Source organism: Alosa pseudoharengus, unplaced genomic scaffold (genome assembly GCF_046254945.1).
Source record: "Alosa pseudoharengus isolate Yale_2024_CS ecotype anadromous, Long Island Sound unplaced genomic scaffold, YU_APseudo_1.1 YU_APseudo_1.1_scf_24, whole genome shotgun sequence".
NCBI classification, from domain to species: Eukaryota; Metazoa; Chordata; class Actinopteri; order Clupeiformes; family Clupeidae; genus Alosa; species Alosa pseudoharengus.
Genome location: NW_027468689.1, coordinates 15,160,899 through 15,187,425, shown reverse-complemented (window position 1 = coordinate 15,187,425; position 26,527 = coordinate 15,160,899). Strand labels below are relative to the sequence as shown.

Below are 26,527 nucleotides of genomic sequence, written 5' to 3'. Positions count from 1 at the left end.
ATTGTTAAAAATGTTTAAGGGAAGCCGTGGCCTACTGGTTAGCGCTTCGGACTTGTAACCGGAGGGTTGCTGGTTAGAACCCCGTCCAGTAGGCACAGCTGAAGTGCCCTTGAGCAAGACACCTAACCCCTCACTGCTCCCCGAGTGCCGCTGTTCACTGCGCCGGGATTAGTGTGTGCTTCACCTCACTGTGTGTTCACTGTGTGCTGAGTGTGTTTCACTAATTCACGGATTGGGATAAATGCAGAGACCAAATTTCCCTCACGGGATCAATACTTATACTGATTCTGTATGCATTATTGTAACAGATGGGCTAGTTATTGGTAGTTGAATAGCACACTACACATGCACAAACACGCACGCATAAACACACATACACACTATGCACCCACACATACAAACACACCTACATACACAAACACACACACAAAAAACACACACACAAAAAAAACTTACATACAGGCACATAGGCCTACACTCAATAAACACACACAGAAGCACACATATACACAAAACAACCACACACTCTGCACACACTCAGTTACAAACACAAAAAAAGGAACAATGTAGGAAATGAACACAATTTGACAAACGTGAGTTATTTTTGAGGAAAAAATGTGCTGGACTGGGCGGCGGCCATATTTTGTGCCGCTCTGCGGTACATCGTTTTTTCATTGGCATTGCCAGTTAAACATAAAGTTTCTGGTAGGGAGGTAACGGCAAGCTTAATAACACACTTTAAAAATGTGTTGTCCTCACAAGCTAACTGTAGGCAAATGTAGGATAATGTTAACCTGACTCCGCCAGATGGATGCTTCGCATTTGCTCTGCATGTCCATCTGGGAACTTTCCGTTGGAGAACTTTTGGGAAGGGGCAGAAATACTGGTTAGCTGATTGGATAAACCATCTGTCTATCACAGTGTTTCTCAAACTTTTTCTGACCAAGGACCACTTAACCAAAAAAAAAACCTCACGGACCACCTAGCTAAAAAAAAAAGAGTAGACCTACTTCAACAGTATATTACACAGTGTTTGGAATAACGCCGTTTAAAAGAACGGCGTTAGGTAACGTTATTTTTTCACTAACGGGGTAATCTAACTAATTACTTTTCCCGTCGTTACAACGCCGTTAACGTTACTGGACGTTAAATGCGGTGCGTTACTATGCATTGATTGAATAAACTGTGTAATCCGAACGCACCCTGGCTCACAGCTAGTGAGGAGGTGGGTTAATAACGACGTAAGCGATTATGATTGGCTAAGGCAGAGTCATGATTCATGATAGCCAATCAGGGCCAGTGTTTTTACACACTTGCCAGCACACTTGCCACACACACACACGCAACCGATAAAATAGAGATTCGACGAAACAGCAGAGGTCAGGAGCAATCCGAAAAGTTGGCCTTTTCAAGGTGGAGATATAAGCACTACTTCAAATTCATCAAGGCAAGAACGTGCATGTAATGTGTACATTATGTCCAGGAGCGAAGACTTTGTCGACATCCGTTGTAAGCAACTCTAATTTAATGAAGCATCTCCCACACGCATCTAAAGCTAGTGGCCAAGAACACACGATACCTTCACCACAGATAATAGCTCGCCATCCACTAGCAAAGAAGGACTCGGAGCCAAGTCCCCCAAGCAGCAAAAGCTTGATCTTTCTGCCTTACAAAAAAAACCTATGACACAGGCTGAAGTCTACCATAGGTCTGTCAATGTGCAATATCTTGAATTCCCCCTTGGGGATCAATAAAGTATCTATCTGTCTATCTAATAAATATTGAAAGTTATGTAGCCTACGAACACCTGCTGTTCTACTCATTTCAACTGGCTGCTCAAAACTGCTAAAAAAAATCCAAAATCTTTGACATATAGCAACTTTTTTTTTGTAATAGTAACGCAAATAGTTACTTTCCCTGGTAACGTGTTACAGATCTTATCATAGAGTAATTTAGTTACTAACTCAGTTACTTTTTGGAACAAGTAGTGAGTAACTATACCTAATTACTTTTTTAAAGTAATGTTCCCAACACTGATATTACACAATAGGCCTACTCAATGAACCACCTTGCTTATTGTCTTTGCACCTTGCTTATTGTGTCAGATTATTCATATGATTTAAACTGGCATAGCATAGTTGTAGAACTGTTTGGATTTACATACAAGTTGGTTCAATATTTCACACAACTATTCTATATTATATTTTATCACGTCTGCTCGCGGACCACTTGGGATAGCTTGCGGACCACCAGTGGTCCCCGGACCACACTTTGAGAAACACTGGTCTATCACCACCTATTGGTTATCGACGGGCCAAATTAACCAATTAGATGAACAAAGTGTTCTTCTAATGCCTTCCCAGACAGCAAAATATATTTGGGCCAGATTTGGTCCAGATCTTCATTAGCATTTGGCGCAGATCCTCTAAGATCTCTCGCAGAGGCTAGTAGCTGTCCTGGGAAATATTTTAGAGCAGACGGTGAATAGCAGCGCCGTTCACGGATGGATGTCAGAGGACCAGGGCAAAAACTAGCCCAATGGACTAACGTTAAAGTTAGGCATCAACCTGCGATTCTTCCTCACTGCTCCTGTGAGACGTACACAAAGCAAAGAAACAAAGAGAAAATATTAGATTAAACATCCAAAGATTATTTATTTTATAACAGTAGCCTATAGTATGCCAACAACGCATTGCATTCCAAACCGGATAAACTGGAGGACAGCGACAATTCTTGTGGACCTTCGATAAAAAGCCTAGTGTTTACAGCCAAGTTTTTCCACTCTAAATCCATTTTAAACAGGCTTAAAAAACGCTGCAATACCTGCAGTGCTACTAGCAGCAAGGCTAGCTACAGACAAAGTGGGTAACGTTAGCGCTAATGGCTACGAATTTGCAGCTAACACACAATGGACACACAAGATATTAAGCGATTTTGGTGAATAATAAGCAAAGCTCACCAATTTAGCCTTAAAGCTCATGTTCACATAGTTGTGGATGCATGTTTAAAAGAACCTAGACTACAAGCTAACCGTAGCTACTACCCAGCTTGTCTGGCACGTTTCAGGTTGTCAGAATTTCAGAGTAAACTAAGTAAACTTTCATGTTTAATACAAGCCTAAATATTTAGCAGACTAAAATGACATCAACACCAGTTTACATTTAAAATGATACTTGTATAATGTACTTACCAATAATCACAAAGACGGTGCAGCCTGTAGTCTTCCACTCTGCATAATCACATAACGTAGAGTTGCAGGTTTATGTGGGGGAAAAGTGTTCCGTTAGTTGTGGCGCGTCAGGTCTGCGCAGCTCCTGCGGATCTGGCCCACACCCACCGGGCGGACTCAATTCAGTTGTGGCGCGTCTGGTTTGCGAAGCTGCCCCGGATAGGCGCCGCACCCGCTGGATGGACTGTCACAGTCAGAAGCTACAGACAAGTCTGGCGCAAAGTTGGTGCAGATCTGCATAGTGAGTGCGACTGAGTGCGACTGCTGCGCGAATCTGCTGATTCAAAAACGGATCTGGCACAGATGTAAATGCTGTCTGGGTTCGTTTAACATAGGCTACAATTAAGTTAGGTAACATAACTAACGTTAAGATTTTTTAACTTACCATTTGTATGTGACGTGAACCTAATTAACGGCAATTCCCATCAAGTCTTCACGGTAGGCATACAGTACTGGAATCGGCCGTGGAGGATGTCTGTGTCGTTCATTCCTCCCAGATGCATGGCTGAGACTCATAGCTTCACAGCTTAGGGATTGAATACTTTCTAATTTGAATAAAACTTGCACGATAGCTATGCTCATCTCATCTGTGGATGCCGTCATGTTGTTCGTTGCGTCACACCTAAACCCTCCTCAAAACCAACGCTGATTGGCCGTTCGTTTGGTGAACTGCTCCAAATTTTCTCTATCGGAAAGTTGCCAGACTGATCTGCGAGCATCAGGATGGTCTCAGGAGGCTATAGGATAATGTTAACCTGTAACCAACTGCGCAAAATTGGACTCGGTGGTGAATAGGCTAGGCTAAATCAGATATAATTGCCATCATTGTGATCAGGGAATCACAGATTGGTTCCACAAATACTACGCCTGTAGCCTACTTGAATAATTTGATTATATCATTTTCACTCCATTAGCCATACCTTTTCATTGGTAGAAGGTAGCCTACTCTGATTGACGACTGTTCCCCAAAGTTGTCTGCCCCATACTGAAGCAACCTGAGGTGCTCACCAATCAGAGGCATCAAAAGGGCCATTTTTTGACCTCAATGGAAAAAATAACTTTCGGGGGGCCGCAACAATATTTAAGCCCTTTAAATACAAGCAGTCTTCAGCCTATTGGTCTGAATTAGCTCAACATTACCTGAATCAATGATTAGCAAATACGTTTTTTTTTTTTTTTTGACAGGCCATATTAGCTAATGAAACAGTTGAATGGTCCAAAATAGACTGCTGCGTCTTTAAGTTGATTTCAAACGGTTCTTTTTCCCATTTCCCCCTTTCACGGTCAAACTGTTGCTCCAATAGGTTGCTCCACATTATAATAGGCCTATCAATCGTAATGATCATAACATTACAATTATTATACGGATATTGCTGCTGGCTATAGGCTAAGTCTTGACATTTTTGCTCAGTGTCCAAATGCAATTTATAGCGATTTCGTTGTTTCCCTGAGAATAAGACAAAACTGCAAGCACGATTTTCATGAAAGCCGGCGGAATGTAGCAAGGGGAAATTTCTGAATCGCCGGGCTGTCCGGCCCGGGCAACTTTCTGTGTGTTGCATGGGCATGGGCATGGCATGGTACGCTATTTGGTCTGTATGGATATCTGCGCTCTCAGAATGATCCTCTTTTCGAGATGTCTTCAACATTAGGCTACATTTTGCATGTCCTCTTGCTGCAGATCAGACATCCCGCCGATGATTCAGTCAAATCCTCACAATAGCCTGTGCAAGGCTATTGCAGGCCTACGATGCTTCTTTCAGTGTGCACTGCGCAGTGCGCACTCATAGCTGATGACATTGTAGGTCTATTTCCAATCTATCTATCGCCTGCGGATCACCATCGTGCATTCCAGGAAAGGATCATATTTAGAATAATAACGGTCTATTAATTGTGAGCAGACTGAGGTAGGTCAGGCCTTGGTGTGCGTAACTTGTTGAACATGCAGTTAAGTCCGCGAGCTAACGAAGGGTTGTGCGGTTGCATCCCCATGTAGTAACCGCACGTGTATGGGCCAGGACCTAAAAAAATCACATATCGGTATCACCTGGGGTGGCAAAATCTACAAATGATTTTTGTAATCCTCCATGCCTGAGGGACATTATTTGGTATGATAACCCTCTCTAAGTGGTAGCTTAGTTGTATTTTTCATAGCTTTTATACCTGCACACAGTGAATTATACACGCCTATGTGGGTGCCTCAAAGTCTGGAGGAAGGTGGGACATGTCTTAATCCATGTTATATCATGTCTTAATCCATGTTATATCACATCTAGATGACATAGGCTTGTAGAAAATATAAAATTTAGATGATTTAGTTTTTCATTAATGATGCAGGCTAAATTAAATAAAATGTACACATTTTCGCCTATATAGGCCTAATACATTAATATATACATGCAAAATGATGGAAAAGGGTGAATCAAGTCCAAACTCATGTTTTGTGACATCTAGAGAGTATGGGCTTTTAAAAAATATAAAGATTAAATGGCTGAATAGGCATGTTTGGCTTTAATAGAGACCATAATGTCTTGGCTGCAAAAATTGCTCAACTTTAGGCTACAGTGGAATTTAAAGGTGGATGTGCTTAAACATTTGAAGACAAGATTAATGAGGACTCAAAAATATTTTTTTAATCTTCATCACTATCATCATATTCATCCAGACTGGCATTTATGTTCTCCTCATCCTCCTCTTCCTCCATCTGATTGCTACAAGTTTGTAACCTACACAATTCCGTGCACTTTAATTTGTTTGAAAGGCAGGAGCAGTCAGGAAGTTTGCAGGTCCGTACACATTTGCAGGCCAAGTTAGTTTCATCTTTGTCTATGTCTGAATCTTCCTTTGTGTACGTCATGTAGCAGGATCTATGGTAATGGCCTTCTGCTGCTACTAAGTCACGACTGGCTATGGATAGTACTCTTTTGTCACCTTTCCTGATGGGTGCTCTTCTGATTTTGTCATCAGCTCTTAACTCTGTGCATTTTGTTAGACTCTCTTTTGTCCTTTGACCTTTCAAATACTTACATTTGTCATAAAATACAGGTGCTGGTCATATAATTAGAATATCATGAAAAAGTTGATTTATTTCAGTAATTCTGTTCAAAAAGTGAAACTTGTATACATTTATTCCACACATATGATATGTTTCAAGTGTTTATTTCACAATCATGGGGAAGACTGCTGACTTGACAGTTCACCAAAAGACGACCATTGACACCTTGCACAAGGAGGGCAAGACACAAAAGGTCATCGCTTAAGAGGCTGACTGTTCACAAAGCTCTGTGTCCAAGACCCATTCAGAAATGTGGGGGAGATTCACAAAGAGTGGACTGCAGCTGGAGTCAGTGCTTCAAGAACCACCATGCACAGACGTATGCAAGACATGGGTTTCAGCTGTCACATTCCTTGTGTCAAGCCACTCTTGAACAAGAGACAGCATCAGAAGCGTCTCGCCTGGGCTAAAGACAAAAAGGACTGGACTGCTGCTGAGTGGTCCAAAGTTATGTTCTCTGATGAAAGTAAATTTTGCATTTCCTTTGGAAATCAAGGTCCCAGAGTCTGGAGGAAGAGAGGAGAGGCACAGAATCCACGTTGCTTGAAGTCCAGTGTAAAGTTTCCACAGTCAGTGATGGTTTGGGGTGCCATGTCATCTGCTGGTGTTGGTCCATTGTGTTTTCTGAGGTCCAAGGTCACTTCATGCTTGCTTCATGCTGACCAGCTTTATGGAGATGCAGATTTCATTTTCCAACAGGACTTGGCACCTGCACACAGTGCCAAAGCTACCAGTACCTGGTTTAAGGACCATGGTATCCCTGTTCTTAATTGGATAGCAAACTCGTCTGACCTTAACCCCATAGAAAATCTATGGGGTATTGTGAAGAGGAAGATGTGATACGCCATACCCAACAATGCAGAAGAACTGAAGGCCACTATCTGAGATACCTGGGCTCTCATAACACCTGAGCAGTGCCACAGACTGATCGACTCCATGCCACGCAGAATTGTAATTCAGACAAAATGAGCCCACAACTATTGAGTGCTATATGCTCATACTTTTCATGTTCATATTTTTCAGTTGGCCATTTCTAACATTTCTAAAAAAAACTTTTTTTGTATTGGTCTTAAGTAATATTCTAATTTTCTGAGATACTGAATTTGGGAATTAGTTGTCAGTTATAATCATCAAAATGAAAATAATTAAACATTTGAAATATCAGTCTGTGTGTAATGAATGAATATAACATACAAGTTTCACTTTTTGAATGGAATTACTGACATTATTGAACTTTTTGATGATATTCTAATTATATGACCAGCACCTGTATACATTTGGCCTCATAAACTCTTAAAGTCGTTGGACCTTCCCTTGCGGATTTTATTAGGTCCTCTGTGACAGACGGTTCTGCAGATCTGTCTTTTGCAAGGATCTTGTCAAGCAGTTTCTTCATAGTAAAGATGCTATGGCATTTTCTGTGATACAATATGGATGGTATTCTACCCTCAGGGAGACCTTTAGCAAGATCAAGGATGGGGCGATAGGCTCTTATTCCAGCTGCTCTCAGTAGTGTGTTCCTTGACTTTATGTTCATACAGTAGGTGCCACAAGGTTTATCATCTGAACAATGTATTAAACACTCCCCCTGAATACCACTACTTCCTTCTGCCATGCTTCTCTATTCTGGGATGTACAACAATTTGAAAGCAACAGAGATATATCAGGAATGATGTGCTAAAATGAGGCCTTTTCCTACTCAGTGTGTGTGACTGTGTGTGTGAGAGAGAGACAGAGGGAATATATGAAGTGTGTGTGTGAGTGAGAGAGAGAGAGAAAGTGTGAGAGAGTGTGTGTGTATGTGAGGGAGAGAACATGTTTGTGTATGTGAAGTATGTGTGTGTGTATGTGAGGAAGAGAGAGAGAGTGAGAGTGCAGTGGCTTGAGCTGTGGCTTGACTGTGCATCAGCAGTATTCTGCCACTCAAAATACCAAATTCAAATACAGTAAATTCAGTTAGCCTACCAACTGAAACTGCTCTCTCACACACAGGCTACATCTCTATATTCTTTTTGTCCTTTCTTTCCTTACACAAATTGTGGAAGTTAACAGTTTACATCATTGCTTGATAATGATGTTAGTACCTTATTTGGGCCGGTTGGGTTATTATATCTAGTCTTTCACAAGTAGCCTAGTCATTATCAAGGTCATATCCTTACTCATCACACATCAACACAAATACAAATAAACAGGACTCACCTTGTAATCTGTTTTTGACACTACAACAGCCATTGTTGTTCTGTAGCCTAACTAAACTGTTTCCATCCACATACTGGCCCTGTGGCCCAGCTTATTTCCCCCCACCCGACGAAGTCAAAAGAAGCCCAATTTCTGGCAACACTGACCAACACACTCTAAAGTTGGCAGTTTATATTTGTACTGTAGAATGTTCAGAAAACAAATATAGTTCCAGACAAATTGAAAAAACAGAATTTAGGCCTAATAGTTATGCAAGATCTACATGCATTCTCTTTAGAATTGAAATATCATGGCATGTCCGATCATTATAGTTCTGGTATCATTAAGGAAAACAGATTAATTACCCTAAAATATATTTTTCTGAGAATTCTATATATTCTAGATGTGATATAAGGTGCATTGAGACATCTCCAAACTTCCTCCATACCACTATACCTTATAGTTCTGTAATGTATTTTGCATTACATTGAAATGCATTGATTTTCGATGGACAGCTATTAGTTATGGGTCTAAAATAGCTGTGTAAAGTGTATTCAGCTATCTAACCCATATATTTTCTAAAAGCCCATACTCTCTAGATGTGATATAGCAAGAGTTTGGATTTGACCCACCCACTATCTATCTATCTAATCCTATATTATACGTAGAAAAAGTGTATGACTGATACATTTTAGCCTATGTAATTCATGGAAAGCTAAACTATCCATCTAAACTGTATATTTTCTAAAAGCCTATGCCATCTTCATAGTATATAACATAGATTAAGACATAACACATCATCCCACACACTTGCATACACCTATACCTACACATAGGCATGTATTGTGAATTGTACTTGGTATGGGTATAAAAGCCAGTAAAAATACAACTAAGCTACCACTTAGAAAAGGTTATCATACCAAAACATCTCTCTCAGACATAGAGGATTACGAAAATCATTGCTAGATTTTGCCACCTTTGGTGATGCCAACTTCTGCTCTGGCCCATGGACTATATGGGTTGAGTGCAACTGCAAGATCATACTGTATGCCAGGCTGTGCTAATGGGTAATTATCTCCCCCTTGCGATAGAAAGGAGAACTACAGCACACAATAAGAGACATCCGCAATGCTTTCTCTACATTACAAGCTTGCCACTATCCTACATCATCTTTGTACAACGGTACATAAATAGATTTAAAACTCAAAACATGAGCCAACCAATTGAACATAACAAGCAGTAGTTCAAACTACTTCAACATTTAGCGTTTATTTAATCTTAAATTCAAGTTTCCAGGGGGGTTTGGGGGCAAGACAACTGAAAAGTGCCACTGGACAAGACAAAGAAAACACACAATTATTACATTTTCATATAAATACATACAAACTTTCAAAGCACACCAACATTCAGACAAAACTTAACAATCAAACATGTATTTCAAGTAACAAGGAAGCAACTGGGCCAGTTCACATTCTCGCCAACATCCACTATTAATAGAAAATTAACGTACAAAAATATTCCTTACAATTCATAGTTCTTGAGGCCATCCTCAAGACACAAAAAGTCATTTCAAAAGTTTGGTCATTAAACGAATACCACAAGGCAGTTAGGTGGCTGGTTTCCCTCGTATCACCATGGACACACTGCATCATGTGAAGGTGACTGTTGACAGTCTCTGTGCTTGTTTCTCTGCACTTGACTCCTTTGCAGAGGCATTGCCATGGCAGCATTTAGATTGGTGGAGAAAACCCCTTCTGAGTATATTGTTTGATAATTTTAGCATTAAGTATTACATCTTTCATTTAATGTTTGAGGTCTTTGAGAAGTTGCTTCAGCTCTTCTACACAAGACGATGCCTGTTGATTGTGACCCTGTGGCATTTTTAATCTGAGGGAGAAAAGACAAGAAAGTGTTAGGAATTCCATACAGCTACACCTCTAATTAATCCCTCTTCATCTTTCTCCCTTGGCAATGTCAAATTTACCGAAAGAAACACATTAACTTTCAATTTTGAGGGGCAAACAGACCAGAGATGATAGAAAATGACACGCTCTGCACATAATTTCAACACCACCCATGGTGACTCTTGTTATAGACTTATTATATTTATTATAAAATTATTTCTGAAAAAAAAAAAAAAAAAAAAAAAACACTGTAAAAATGGAAACTAATGCTTAAGTGTTGCATTAGCAACTAGCAGGGTGCTGGCCTTGAGAACGTGACAAGACAGCAATTGTCCTCATTTATCCCCATCACTTTCATTTGGAAAGTGCTGCTTGGAAACTTTGGATAGTCGTTTGGATTTGGGACATTGCAATCAGGTGTAGGTGAAAACTGCAACTGGACTTGCAATGTTGTGAACTTGACTGCAAGTTTGCAAGATTCAAAATAAATCCTCCTTCAAATAAAAGCATTCAGGAGAGCTTTCTGCCCCAATACAATGCTTATGATCAGAGATTATATTTTTGAGCGCTGTTATGCTAGCTGGTTTTCAAATATATAATGAAATAATTACCAATGCACTACCCAGATCTTTTGTCTGACAGTCAAAACTCTTTTGGACTAAAAATGTGAACAAATAAAGAGACTTGTGGAACGAGTTTGGAGGGCTGCAGCGTAATACCACTGGTAACTTGAAGTATTTGTGAAGGTGCTCTTTGGTAGAAAAATATATATGTATAAAGATGGATTGTCCAAGGCACTCTTCAAAAAAAGTTAAAAAAGCTTTAATAAATAGGCTTAATCATAGTAGATCATGTTAAAATTGCCAACATGTTTCGGCCATGGCTAGGCCTTCATCAGGGCAAAATCCATGGCCAAAAAAAGAGACTTACTGGTGCATCTGAAGAAAACAATTAGGTTTCAGACACAACCCATTATCACAGAGAGCTGCTATGTTGTTGGTTACAGATCACAGATGGAAGGGTTTTGATGTTGTGACCAGGCAAAGGATATACCAAGGTAAGGACAGTCGTGGCCTTCTGGTTAGGGCTTTAGGCTTGTAACCGGAGGATTGCTGGTTCGATCCCCGACCAGTAGGAACGGCTGAAGTGCCCTTGAACAAGGCACCTAACCCCTCACTGCTCCTTGAGCGCTGCTGTAGCAGGCAGCTCACTGCGTCGGGATTAGTGTGTGCTTCACCTCACTGTGTGTTCACTGTGTGTTCACTGTGTGCTGAGTGTGTTTCACTAATTCACAGATTGGGATAAATGCAGGGATCAAGAGTATATATACTTATACTTGAGACCAGTATAAGACTTACGCATATGCATATCAACTTAGCTAGCGAAATAATGCCGGCTGATTTCTCTGCAAGTTCGACCTTATGGACCTGTAGCCTACAGTACCATCAGAGCCTGATATGAATACAAACAAATTCATTTTGATTATTTGTCTTTTTTATGGACCCCATGGCTGACATGTAATAGTGAACAGCCATGAGTGCCAAGTGCCAACACTTTGGGTTTGATGGCAAACTGAAGTGATCTCATGCAGTCATAACACCCACAATTATAATTTTTATAGTCCATCTCTTGCCAACATTTGTGTTGAGACACATGCATCTCACAAGTGCTCTGGAGTGACTGTTCATGTGTCAAGGGCATCATCTTGAATTAATATTTTAATTTCACTATGCAATTCTCCACAAATCCAGCTGATATTTTAATCAACTGCAGGAGTCTTATTATTCCAAGACTCCAGCTCCAGCTGAACTCCAGCTATTTTTCACAGCTCAGCACTATCTGTGAGAGTCACTCTGGGGAAAAAACAAAAAAACATAGCGTGGAAAATGAAATGGGCCTCTTACCTCCTCAGCATTTCTCTGGCTTTGCTGGGCGCGGGCTGGTGATGCCGGAGCGCCATGCTGCAATGCCTGGCCAGCGCGGTGTAGCAGTGCTCGCGGACGGTGTTGTGGCGCGCCGTGTCCCACTGCGGCAGCTCACTGACGTACCTCCAGCCGGTCAGAGCAAACTCCAGCAGAGACTCCCACTCGCCACGCCGCGCTAATGTCTGCCCACCCTCCTGGCATGAACGCTGGAGTTAAAAAGAGGAAAGAAAGATAAGAGGACATGCTACCTTTAGGGAGTAGAGAGTAGAGGCGATTACAGGACAGGACTGAATAGTAGTAGTTTTGGTTGAATGCCATATTAGCATCCATGTCTATATCGTAGCAAAAAATAATACGTGTAAGCACACCTGCATAGACCAGTCTGTTGAGATATACCATTTATTGTTCTTTGAGAGTGTCAATTATGTAATTATTTGTGTAAACTCACCTTGAATGCCACTAGGTGTGGGTAGGCTTTTCTGTAACAGTGAGCATCTCTGTTGGACCCTAAGCGTGAGTAAGGGATGGATCTGTAAACATTGGCTTTCTTCTGAAGCAAGTCCTCCAGCAGCGGCTTCAGATTCGATGTGTGCTCTGTGCACGTCTGTTTCTGTGAAAAGACAGTTCCGTCTTACCAAGTGTACGCATACTGACAGAACCACGCTCATCTCGACATTTGCCATTTGACATGTAGTATGCAAAATTATTTTTTAAATAATAATGCTAAAGCATACAGGTCATAACGATTGTGATGGATGCTGTAAATGAGGGTGTAGATCAAGGCTCAAAGTTAACTTTTAAAAGTGGTTGCCAGCTTTGCTAGCTTGGCAACCAGGCATGAGGTTTTGGTTGCCAAAGCCAACCAAAACTGGTTGCTACTTGTAACAATTTGGTAGCCAAGGGCAACCATTAATGTCGAGCCCTGGTGTAGATTGGTTACCTGCTCCAGGAGGATGAGGGAGCTGAGGAGCTGGACTAGCTGCTGACTGGACAGTACCATGGAAGTCTTCTCCACCTCTTCCCCTCTAGAGTCGCTCTCGTCAACCCACTGCCGCTGTCTGCAGGCAACCACTGCAAGAACATGTTTTGTTGCTGTTGTTGTTGCATTTACATCACTGTTATTCATGCTCTGCGCATACTACATACTTTTGCTTCTATGAAGTATGACATTAAAGTATATATTAAATAATTATGTGGATTTTCTTTTTCTTTGTTTAATAATCTCATATAGGTGATAATACCTTGTAAAACCCCAATTTTAATTACCCCAAACACAAGGGGTGGGAAATGTGCATTTCTTCAGTCACATTTTCATGAATGCGCCTAAAATATATGAATGAGCTGAATGGTTCTGAACTGTTTGGATATAAGCTGTGTGTGTGTGTGTGTGTGTGTGTGTGTGTACACACAGCATACTTACATGGGCGGGCGCGTTTTGTCCGGGAGCCTGTGCTGTTTGGTAGGGCCCCCACACGGGTACTTAAAACATCCATGTAGGACCTCCGCAAGTGGCCTGTGAGCAGACAGGAAAATTACATCTCTAAAGTAGGCATGGTATTAGGATTTGGCCAGAGATCACCAATACATTTACTGTTCCAATGGAAAACGACATGGTCCATGTTTGGTCCAAATCTATGTCAAAAAGTACAAAAGAATGGTAGATCATAACATGTATGACAAACTTCGATTTTCCATTTCCATGTATTCATTTAGCAGATGCTTTTCAAAGCGAAGATCAAAGATCCAAAGCGACTTGCAAAGATCCAAAGCGACTTGCAGCAAGATAATTTTCCACAGCAATATTTGCTGATTATTAAGAAAACCGTTGTCCAGACTACAATCTTTTCCTAATGTGCGACGGCCGACAATATCTACTATATTCAGTAAACAGACAGGCCAAGGGCCATGTTTTCCTCAACTAGCAGCTACAGGCCATTGCAATTTGGCATCAACAACGTTCTGTAAAGTTATTCAGAACAAATTGATCAATTTTGTCATTTTTAATTTACTAATTTATAGACAAGTTACCTTTGATCCGCTTTGTTTTTTAATCTTCCCATAGCTATCTAACGTTATATAAAACGTTATAAGTTGCTTGCGACACTTGTGAAGCTAAACCGAGGGGCCTGGTTTAGCGCCAAGTAACTAGCATCCCTTGTTAGCAAAGTTATTGACACATTAGGTTACATTAGTCGTTTACGTTAATGTTAACGTTAAAATCACAACACAGAAATACACCACACATGGCAATTGTATAACAATCTAATGTCATGAGTAAGACGCCCGTTGACGTAACAAACTTAAAGTCACAGAAAGATTATTAAATAGGTTAAATTATCAGGTTAGAATTTGCAACAATAACTTAGGTTCTCGCGCCAGCTAACGTCAACTTGGAACTCAAAGGTTAGGTGAGCTACGTTAGCTCACAAATGTGCAATACAAGTAACTAATTAGTCATGACATTTTATTGTAAACATTATGGATCCTACCAGTTCAACGTATTAACTTCAATCTGTAAAATGTAACGTTACTGCTAGCAAGCAAGCCAGTCCATTGGTGGAGGGAAATGGATGAGATGGATGTTAAGTTAATGTTAGCCAGCATTTAAGTGATGGATGGCTAACAAGGTGTTTATTGCGGATTGTTGAATTAAAGTGTTTAGACTTTTCAAAACTTACCTGCAATTTTCGGTTGTGGTTCGGGAATTTCCACCAGGGCACGTCTTTCAAAGCACATGTTTGCCATTGCGCTAAACTCTTTTCGTTCCACTTCTGTCAATTTAAAATAATACTGCTAACAGTAGCCGAACCGAACGAAGAACAAAATGTGCCTAATAGCTAACGTTAGCAATATCTTCCCAAAATGTTATCGATACCTAAGGCAACGAAAGTGCAGTTAATGAAAGTACACTGCACAGCATTGCAATCCAAGAAATACTTTACAAACATATATTCCGTTACTGTATAACATTACTCATTGAGATGATAACAAACCTATGTTCCTATGAACAAGCCACTGCTAACGTTTATATTACATTCATCACCAATATCTTCGCGGTAAATGAGTTAAATCCCGCGTTCGCTACAGGAAACCTCCAACAGGAATTTGCCGCCTGGGCGTGGTTTGGTGTTCTGTCGAGTAGGATTGGTCAATATTGCTGAACCGCTTCGATTGTGATTGGATGATGTATTTCGGCTCCAACACTTCCCAAAACAAGTGTGTCCTGTGCACAGTGGAGTGTCCAGTGGAGTGTCCAAACCATAGACTGTATACAGTCTATGGTCCAAACCTGACAAACCTGAGCTTGAAGATGAAAAAAAATAGGCTACGAATGACCAAGGGACCACTCTTCATAATTTCCCACTGTGAAGCAGAACATGACCAAGACCATTTCTACACTGAGTCTTCAATTCTTCAGTTGCCACTTGCCATTAGTAGGACTACTGTGAGTTTTTCCTCTTACTGTCTTACTGTTTTTTCTACGCAGGGGACATAGGCTACCATTGACCAGTCAAGTAGGCCTATAGTACAAAAACATAATCTTTATTAACATAACCATCAAATACAGTGATTGTCACATTTTAAAAAGGTCAAGTACATTGGCATGAAACTGGAAGATAGGAAACTAATTAATCTACCAACAACAACAATTTATATACATTATTGCTACGATGTGCATATCACTAATGCCATATTGAGAGATTTAATGATGTGACAGTTACATTAAACAGCTGTGTTCAAGACAGTAACATAATACACAATTACAAAAAGGACTGAAGCACCTTGTAAAACTGAAATGGTCTGCATTGTCCACCTTTTCATTAAACCGTGCTGGGCTTGCTTTTTGAAAATAGCCAGAGATCTTGTCTCTTGTCAATCACTCAGTTGAACTATACTGTATGGTATCCAAAAGACAATGAATAAAATTAGGTCAAACTTAGAGCACCAATGACGCAAAAATATGTGAGATAATGAACTAATGAAATAAGGTATCTATGTTTTTGATGAGCGGTTCACCACATTTAAATTGTTGGGTATATTTTTGGCTGTATTCTGAGGTGTCTGTGATGTCTGAGGTGTCTTGCTTATCCCTGCGTTGACAGCATTGTTTGCCCCTTTTGATCCACCATAGGGCTTCGGTTTGGGAATCCTTGTGGGACCAGGGCGTCGGAATGCTTCAAGAGGTATCTGTTGGAAAGACAGAAAGGTATGGAATATTAACAGCATGACAGTGACGGCAGACACCACAGTTCTAGCATATTCAGGCTACCGACACACAGTCCTATGACACGCCTGCTCATTCTGATACAGTGTTTCCCATTGCCATTCCCATAGGTTTGGTTGTTGATTGGCCACTGTGACAAATCCCCTACATACATTACAAGGAATTTAACATCTCTCCTGTGTATATCTGGATATTGTTTCTCAATCCTGCTGCATATTTTCTTGTGATCGCTGCTCTACACCACCTAATTAGATTCCATAGGTTTGTGGGCAGAGATTTGGATGTCTTATATATAAATTGTAAAGTTATGTTATGTGCAGCTGATGCCAGAAAAATATATGGTGCAGGCAGCTATGAGTATGAGCCCTGCAGTCGAATCTCATGATTATATTCAACATACACCACAAGATGGTGCTGTCCTTTTCCCCCAAAGGGTTTTTCAATGCATTTTCAATAAGGCAAAGCTCAAAATGACTATTGTTTTCACCGTGTATGGTTTTTATGGTATTGTTTTGCACATTAAGTGAAGGCCTACATTCTGTTCTGAGATCCTGGCAAACTACAAAATAAATACTTGCACAGTTGTTCATAATACTTGTCAACCTTAATGGTTCTAATGAGCATCTAATGTTGATGTTCTTCTGAAGATACTTAATCATTTGTTAGTAACCATCAGAAGAAATATGTCTTTAATGTGTCTGAGATTTGGGTAAGTCCAAGGTTTGTTGCCCTTACTGACCGGAGGCCTGGGCTATGGATGTACCTTGCCTGCTAAACCATGATGGATATTCTTAAATGCTGCCATGATATTCAGTCTCAGACTCATCTTTTAACGTTGACATTAATGGAAAGGTGTTTAGACTGATGAAACAAAGTTGGTAAGGCAAAGGAGTAGACTCATAGAGGAATAAATTACATGAGATGATGTGGTTAGATGAACATAAACGCATATTGTACATCATGCAGTAAACAACTAATGCAACCATGCAACCATGCAACAAGACTCTCCACAGCCACATGCACATGGGCTCAAGGAATAACAGCATCTTTCATCCAGCTCTTGTCTGGAACTGAACTCACTCATCTCTGTTAAATTTCAGCTAATTTTCTGTCATACTCTAAGGATATCCACTCTAAGGATACAAGGAGAGAGTTAGGATGATGTCAGGAGAGTAGGAGAAGGGAATAGAATGGGGTTGATGGGGTGGGGGGGTATTGGAGGTCGGAGTAGGGGTAAGACAGGTGTTGAATCGATTTACTCTGATCTGTGAAACGTCACTGTGAATGACTCCAGTGAGATTTTTGGTCTCTAAGCTGTTTGCTGCACAATCAGTCTCCTCGTTCGTCTAATGCTCCGGCTCTGGCTTCTCCTATGCCAGGGAGTGATGTCACTGCAGGAATGCTTTTGTGATTGTCATCACCCTGCAATCATTTCAGCCCCTTTCGACTCAGCCGCCACCATAGTTTTTAAGTAACTACCTTAGCAGTTTCGCCTGCGGTGTGATAGATTGAGGAGGAGGACTTCTAAGGTGCACATCTTATCCAGAGAAAGGGGGTGAAGAAGTGAGAGAGATGTTACAGACTGTTTCATCAGTTGTCCTCCTATACCTCCCCCATTTTGTAAACCTCTGTCCTCTTTTATCCTGGGAGTCGGGGAGGCAAATTGAGGCCAATTTATGAGCAGCTATCGTGGGGTACAACAGCATGAGGGAGTTGCTTTATGGTTTTGAGAATGAACTTTTCAAAAATACGCGTACTGAACCACGTCTATGAAATTCATGCAGGACATGGATTTGAGAATTGGGTCATGCCGTGCCTGTGGTGGAGGTAATGTACCAGAAAATTCAGTGTAGGTCATGTCAGAGTGCTTGTAGTTTTAACGTATAATGACATGTAATTAAAAGTGTCCTCCCTTTGGAGTCGTAAAGCCAGGAGTTGGAGTAAGCACTTCCCCTTTGCCAAGTGCGGGCCAGCAGTTCACTCACAGAGGTGCTGGCACGAGCGTCTCCACGGAAACCAAACACAGCGTTTGTTTGGGGCTCTGACGGGCGTCAGGAGACACCGTTTTCAGAGGATACGGCTCTCAGGGATCCGCTTACACTCACCCCGCGGAGTTGGGGCCTGCCTCGGCCAAATGGTTTATTTTATCCTCCGGGTTTATTGTCCGTAACAATGAGGCAATGTGAATTTCACTGTCATTTGCCGTCTGTGTAGACTACACATGCTAAAACCCCCATTCGCCTTTTTGGCTGGCACCAAGTGAGGTGCTCATAACGTTGGCACACTCTGGTGATGACTTGCCACCGCAACAGATCATTGTGGTAAAAATATCAGGGGCAAAAAGAGCACATGAACATAGTCTTTGGTTGTATACTTAGAAGGTCTTTAAAATAAGATGGCATGAAATGGATGTATAGATTTCAAAATAGATCACTGTAGCATCATTAATTTTCTGTTCAATTGGTGAAAATAAACTTCACTATGGTCCACTTTTTTTTGTTTAATTCTATCCACATCCATTTTTGTTTAGAGCAGCCAAGTTGCTTTCTGGCCAGTGGCCACCACTGAGATGACTGTACATTGAGGTGGCAAAATATAACAGCTGCCCTGGATGAACAGCATCCCATTCAGACTGCCACTTACTGTAATGCTGCTCCCATAGACAGAAACAGAGATCCAGCTTCCAGACTGTGAAAAAATTCCAGCCTGAATCAATTTAACGCTTGACATAGCCAGCTCTGTACATTAATAGTGAGTCAAAGGGTGTTTTCCTGGCCGCTGCAGTCTTTGTGTCTGTCGGACTATGGCTGCGCGGGATCCACAGCTGTTTTATGTCTGATCTGGAAGGGTTGCACAAAGCAGTACAGTACAAATGGCAAGTATACTAAAGAACGGTAATCTTAAGGTTTCTATGTTTCTTGGAAGGAAGGGAGAGGGTGCTTCCAGTGGGGAGGCCAGTTAGTGTATCACAGCAATCATTAAAAAAATCATATGTTTTTGTCTGTGAGTATTGCAGTTAACGAAATAGCCTGCTGAGTGCTTTATTGCATTGACAAGTGTAAGGCCTACACATTTATCAGCTATTTCCAAAGTGTGCAGTTGTCTGTATTCATATAAATGCAGTATATTTGAGTGATGTTTTCCCCAGTTTGAAGAGGACCAAAAGTGCATAGCGCTCTCACAGGGAGAATGACCTCATAGCGTTTCAGATGAAATGTGTGACATCTGCTTCTCACATTGACCTTTTGACCGGAGTGAGTTTATTTTGCCTTATTGTCAAACCCTTGGAAATGTTTATTATTATTATTATTATTATTATTGTTATTATTATTATTAAAGCAATATTACATGTATTCTCTAAAAAAGTTAAACTCACTCAAAAAATACTATTAAGACAAATATATTTTTTTTCTTTTGGTGTTCTGAAACAGTGCTGCTTAAATTACTTTTTGTCTAACGCTCAAGGAAAATAGAAATTAAGATTGCCATAAATATTCTTTTTTTTCTCAATTTCTCATATAATTACTGTTAACTGTAGAATAAATGTAAATTAAGGTCACGTAAACAGTTAACTCACCCCAACTGTGAACTGAATTTCCATTGTATCACTGAGAGAGACTGCAAACTCACCCATGCAAGTCTCAGCTCACAGTTACTGGGTTTCTGTGTTTTGGATATCGGGAGAAACTATGACATCAGCCTATGAATTAAACTCAGCCAAGCAAACATATGTCAGAATTCTTTTTCCCTCCTTTCAATAAACTCTGAATGTTAACACAGAGTTCTCAGAGCCCCAGTTGTTAAAAGAGTTCTTTAATTTGCCTGAAGTTGCCTAAATCTTTAGGAATTTTTCAAACATGTATAGAAGGCGTGTGATTTTTACACAGTGTGTTTTGGCTTTCTTTCATAGAGTCATTGTAGATTCTGTATCCATATGTGAGATGAATGTGAGATGAATTTGTATTAACATAGTTGCATATCCTTTAAAACAGAACAAGGCTGTTCTGTTGAAATTTAATTTCAAATTATGTGTTGTAATTTAAAGGGTATGTACCAACAAAGAGGATAATGACAGCACATGCAAACGTCCACATGTGAGGAACAAGTACACCAACTGCATTCTTCACTACATTACCATGTTCTGAGGCATGCTTGACGTAAAGAAAATGAAAACATATGTGTTTCATGAAGTGTTTTTCAGACACTGATGGAAAAATAAGAAATTATACGTAACAACATTAACTGTTTTAATTATTAGAAAAGAAATATTCAACATAACAAATGCAAGTCATTTATGTGTATATATGATGCATAAGCAAAATAAAAGGTACATCCGTGAATAGTCTCAGTACATGGTAATTTCTCATGAAAAGCAAGTACAGTAAGTGCACACACAAGACAGCCAAGGCTAAAATTAAGTTTAGTATACTAGAACTTTCACTTAGTTATCCCGCTTTAGTTCATCCTTTCTCCCCGCACTTTTTGGTCATGCAGACACATACAGTATATTCCCCCCAATGTCTGACTAAACAATGCAAACAAACAAACAAACAAACAAACAAACAGAAAAAGTGCTGTGGTTGAACATTCTAAATGGTATAATATGGTCAAGTAAAACTAAACAGGAGGGGGTTTAGGGTTAACACAAATGGGTGGGATTGTATGGGATTGGGCACATGGATTGGAGTTGGGGGTTGGATAAATTACTACTCTAAGGTGTGGGTAGGGGTGCTTGGTGAACTGGGTCAGTCATAGATGTTACTTACTGTAATCTGTGGCCGCGGGAGTGGGGAGGAAGTGGGTTTTATAGTGATGCTACTGGTGATTTTGTTGTTGCCTTTGGCGGGAGTGCCATTGGTTAACACCGGAGTTCTTTGCTCCTGCCCAGGTGAACAACAGGGGCTCATTGGCCTAGAGGTGCTGTTAATGGCCTGAATGTAAGGGCTCCCTAGGTGAATGTGGATTTTGTTGTCCTCAGTGGTGATCACATTTGAGCCTGTGCTGTTGGACCTTTGGACTTGCCAGCTGTTCTGCCTTTCTGGGCTGACACGGAAAACGGCATGGCCACTGGTCACCTCCAATGGCTCTGCAGGCTGGGAACGATCTGGGGTGCCTGTGGTGACAGAGACAATCTGGATGGGGGACATGGCTCTGTCAGGTGTAACTGACCCCGAGGAGTCTGGGGTCATCGCTCGGGAATAGGCTGCCATGGTGAAGGGAGACATGGCTTGGTCTGGACTGCAGGGGCTGTCCGACGACGAGGAGCCTTTGGTTTTCATGGGAGGGGTGATGGATGTGTTCTGGATGATTGTGATTCGTTGCTTGGGTGGAGCACCGCTTGTGGGGATGACTGCAGTGCTGGTGTAGGACTGAGCATTCTCAGTGGTGGGGCTGGTAATCTCCAGGGTCGCCGTGTTGTGGCCATGATCTGGTGTGACTTTGATGTGCAGAGGTTGACCAGGGCTGTGTGTTAGAAACACATCCCCTTGTTGGGCATGGTTCCCATTCTGTCTTGGGGACACTTTGCCGTTAATGGGGTGTTGGTTTTCTTTGGTTTTCATGAAGGGAACTCTTGCTCGCCTCATGTTGTTGTTCAGGTTGTTGACGTTGTTGATAAGGGAGGCATTACCTTTAGTGATATGAACCTCATTGTAATTAGGGTCATCTTCAGGGTCACTCTCCTCATACAGCTTCCCATTCACCACAGCACATTCCAGTGGAGCTAAGCTCTTGTAGTTCGGAGGAAGGATGTCCGTCGGATCAGTCTGCACCTCTTTTGTGGAGACGTGCAGGTCTGAGAATCGTCTGCCGTTCATGCCTGGCCGTAAAGTTTTGCTGATGCGACGGTATCTCTCCAGTTCGCGGGTGAGGTTCTCCATCTCTCTGGCCAGCTCCTTGTTTCTCACCTCTTGCTGGGTCAGCCTTCTCTGGAGAACGGTGTGATCTGATTTCACACGGCAGATAGACTCCTCAGTGCCCATGAACTCATGGATCTTCTCCTTGAGGGCCTCCACCTCTCTGGTAAGGTGGCTAGATTTGGCCTCTTCCTCTTTTAGGCGCTTGTAAAGCATATGTTCCTGGTTGGAGGACTCCTTCTCTGCCAGCTGGTACTTGGACAGCTCATTCCTAGAGATCTCCAGCTCCTCCATCAAGACCTTGGCTCGCTCCTGTTCATTGGAGTATCGTTTCTCCAGTGTCTCAAACTCATCCTCTGTCTTCAGCAGATCATCTTCAACGACCCTCATCTCCTTGAGTTTCCTCCTCAGCCTCTCCACTTCCTGGGTGAGATCCTTAATCTTGTTATCCTCCTGCTGAAAGCGGTTCGGGGTAGGTGACTTGATGTGCTCCTCTTTGGCTCGGTTTCTCATGACTTCCCTCTCCACAGCCTCGAGAGACTGCACCCGCTTCTTCATCATAGTAAGCTTGGACTGTAGGTCGTTGCTCTTCTCCTCTTCCACCTTGAGCTTGGCTCTGAGCTCATCTCTGTCCTTGGTGGCACTGTGCATCCTCTCCTCCAGCTCAGCCTTGGCCTTCAGGGCTTTCTTGCTTTCCTCAATCAGTTTCTCAGTCACACTGGTGACCTTGTCTTGCTCTGCCTGTAGTTTACTAGTGCTGTTCTGCATCTTGTCTTCCATTTGCTTCAGCTTTTCGGCCATAGTCTTACGTTCATCCACCAGCATGACCGTAAAGGTCTTCAGCTTGGTGAGGTCCTCTTTCAGCGTGAGCTCGGTCTTCTCTAGCTGACCCTCAATGGTCTCAAGTTCTTTTATCCTGACCTTGAGGACGTCCAGCTCATTCGATAGGTGCTTAGTCACAGTCCTCTCTTTCTCCAGGTTGCATTTGAGTGTGCTGCATTCCTGTTTGCTTTTACCAAAAGCATCTTCCAACTTCTCCAGTTCCGTGATCCTCTGATTGAGTTTGTCCACCTCTGCCTTTAGGCTTCGGCTCTGGCTGGCCTCCTTCTCCAGCTTTCTGTTGAGATCACGACACTGGTCCTCCATCTTGATCAGCTCCTCATCTTTGCCCTCCATTTCCATGACCCTTTTCCTCAGCTCTTCCACCTCAGAGACCAGACTGGAGTTGCCACATTCCCCCCGGCCTATCTTGTCCCTCAGTTCCTGGAGCTCCTCCTCGGCCCGACGAAGGGTCTTGTTGGTTTCTTCCAGCTCGTCCAGCTGCCGGCTGAGTGTCGACAACTTCTGGCGAAGCTGTCTGTTCTGGGCATCCTCGCTGATCAGCTTGGCAGTCATGGCTTCCTCCTCCTGGTGGAAGTGAGTGGCTTGGTCACGGAGCTCTGTCTCTAACTGGAGGACTTTGCTCTCTTCCTCTTGGGTCAGTGCCTGGGCTGAGCTGAGGGCCTCCTGTGCCTGGGAGGCGGAAGCGGTCAGCTCCTGGACCTTCGCTGTCTGTTGAGTGAGCTGTTCTGTGAGGTGCTGCTGTTCGTCAACGACCAGCAGGGCAAATGACTTGAGCTTGGTGAGCTCCTCCTGCAGACTGGACAGTTTTCTCTGCTGCTCTTCTTCCTTTCGCTCCTGGTAGGCCTTCTCCTGGTCTATCAGCAACTTTAATCTGGAAAAGAAAAAAAGAAGGAAAAGCATGTCATTTGATTTTGTAGTTAATGGAAAGTGGAATATAATGTACTTTCAGTGAGTGTATTTCAACACTCTCTTGTGAGTTGTTTCACAGCATTTCACTAAGATATGTGTAAAAAAAATCCATTAACTGTACATCCCTTTTAAGAAAACTATTAGACGCCCACGTGTTTAACATAATACCACTGTCAAGGTGTAATGGGTTTTTCATGTTGACTTTTTTGGCAGTCATATGTACTGAAAGACTGAACACTCATATTTCATTCAAAACCCAAGATGTTGTTTCAGAGGGAGCGAACACTTTTCACGTACAGGGTATGCAAGAAAGAGAGAGTATATGTTCCGGGCAACACACAGGGGGAAACTAGGGTCAGAGTGGCTGGCACGTTTTTTCGGCGGGCCTTGTGCCGCCAGCCCTGGAAGGGATGTTTTGACTGCAGAACACACAGCTGCCAGTGAACTCTGCAGATGTCGCACTGGCATGGAAAAATCGCCTAATTAGGGGGTTCCTATGCCCCCCCTAGCCCTCTCCTCCTCCCTTCCTCACCTCCACATGCGAAACTCCACCACCTTCCCTTGGTGGTTTTATATTTAAAGGAATTCCCCTTCTTCCAGAGGCAATTACAGCTTGGCTGTATAAACAGAGGTTTTCTCCCAGCACTCACTAATTCCACGTAGCTCCTGGTAGATGAAATGATGTCAGAGAGACAGGGTGGGTCCCTCTCTCTGCGTCTCTGTCTGCATATGTGTGGGTCTGCGCATGTGTGTGTGTGTGTGTGTGTGCGTGTCTTTGTCTGCGCGTGTCTGTGTATGTGCGCCCAAATGTGTATGCCTCTCAATGTGGACGTTTGAGTGAGGGACGAGGGCTGAAAGAGCGAGGTAAGCAGGGAGGGAGATAGAGAGAGAATGTCACCTCTTTGCTCTGCTGAGGGGATTTGGAGACAGGGTAGGGACTCTGGGAGTACTTGCTTAAACGTTTTCCACATGTTCCACCATGTTGGAGACAGACTTGATCAAAGCAAGTGAAACTGAAGTGGTAATGAAACAGCATTTGATACATACCAAGGGAGCGGACCAGAAGAGGAGAAATTCCCCATGCCACACAGCATGGATCATTTTCACATTCATAAACACCACTGAATCCTAAGTTCTGACATTATTTAAAGGTCATTTGAATTTTGTATACTTGGAATAGTCATATAACATATGGCACCAACATTTGGTAAAGTACCACTGCTCTGTGTTTCTGCTCAAAATATTCAGCTCCACGTATAGGGAACCCTCAGAGGACATTATGCCATGTAGAATGCAGACAGATTTTTTCCCACTTCTCAGCTACTAATTATGATTATTATCTTTTTATATTATAAGGGGTATAATACTGAATATTCTAATTTTACTTTGCTGTAAAAGTGTACACATTAGTGTGTCCAACACAGCTTCAGTGTTGGTGTGAATTTGGATACATTTTCTTTTTTTTTCTGCGTGCAGTGCAGTGTGAATTTGCATTTTTTTTTAGGTGTGCATTACTCATGCAGTGTTCTTCACAAGCCCTTTTGTAAATTCTTTCCATAAATACTCCGGCACAGTGATACAAATACACTAGTATTTCTATTTCTCACTATGTCATACGACACAGTACCTGAATCATCTCCAGAGTGCCAGTTCTACTCAAGCAGAGCTTCCATCCCACGGGAGGAAGTGACATGTATTCCTTAGATGCTAATCGCATAACTACTTTTTCTTTTTTTTGAGGGGGGTAATTACGTTTCAGTGAAACTGCAGCTCCTCCCTGGAGAAGCCATGCTGTGTCATAGGAACAGAACACTACAATAACAGAGCCGGGAGGCACGAACAGGAGTTGGGGAGAGCAGATGCCGGTGGCACGGCTCTCGCTAGATGACGGGAACGGATAAGTGCCTGATGGGGGCTGCCTCTAAAGCCCAGGCTGTTGATTTGAGATGTGGTGATGCGATAGAGCTATATGTTACATCTCCTCTCGCTACGGGAGGTTTCTACTTGGACAGTGTTTTGGTCCTGTTGTTGCTAGTGGACTGAATAACATGGAATTTCTTTCTGCTGATATACTGCGCTGCATGTGAATGACTGTGGAATGGAAGCAGTAGATATTTCAGATAAATGTAGATATACATCTTTGTGTGTGTGTGTGTGTGTGTGTGTGTGTGTGAAAGACAGCAAATTATTGTCTTTGACTATATATCTCTCTCTCTCTCTCTCTCTCTCTCTCTCTGTGTGTGTGTGTGTGTTGTGTGCGTGTGTCTGTCTGTGTATATGTGTGTGTGTGTATGAGAGAGAGAGAGAGGGAGAGAGAGAGAAAGAGAGAGCATTCAATCAACTTTAGAATTGAAACATGGCACAATTTGTTTTCAAAGGCATGGTCCAGCTAGTAAGTCATTAA

General features: G+C 42.0%; 2 protein-coding genes across 4 annotated transcripts in view; both read right to left on the bottom strand.

Moving 5' to 3' along the window:
* Positions 1–9,734: 9,734 nt before the first annotated feature.
* LOC143141953 (uncharacterized) lies at positions 9,735–15,326 on the bottom strand. Its single transcript, XM_076302629.1, has 6 exons — positions 14,970–15,326; positions 13,712–13,804; positions 13,232–13,362; positions 12,740–12,901; positions 12,271–12,497; positions 9,735–10,349 (listed from the first exon to the last, which is right to left on the bottom strand). The coding sequence occupies exons 1-6, from the start codon at positions 15,034–15,036 to the stop codon at positions 10,265–10,267; spliced, it is 765 nt and encodes a 254-aa protein (XP_076158744.1). The 5' UTR covers positions 15,037–15,326; the 3' UTR covers positions 9,735–10,264.
* A 624-nt stretch (positions 15,327–15,950) lies between these two features.
* The window catches only part of filip1l (filamin A interacting protein 1-like), a 45,222-nt gene continuing 34,645 nt past the window's right edge, over positions 15,951–26,527 (bottom strand). Inside the window, exons 4-5 of one of the 3 annotated variants that reach the window (XM_076303233.1) lie at positions 21,283–24,085; positions 15,951–16,479 (exon numbers count right to left, since the gene is read on the bottom strand). In XM_076303233.1, coding sequence (XP_076159348.1) covers positions 16,285–16,479; positions 21,283–24,085 — 2,998 coding nt within the window. In that variant the 3' untranslated portion in view covers positions 15,951–16,284. Of the gene's footprint in view, positions 16,480–20,749; positions 24,086–26,527 lie in introns of those variants that run through there. The other 2 variants (XM_076303232.1, XR_012990927.1) reach the window with 2 other exon arrangements.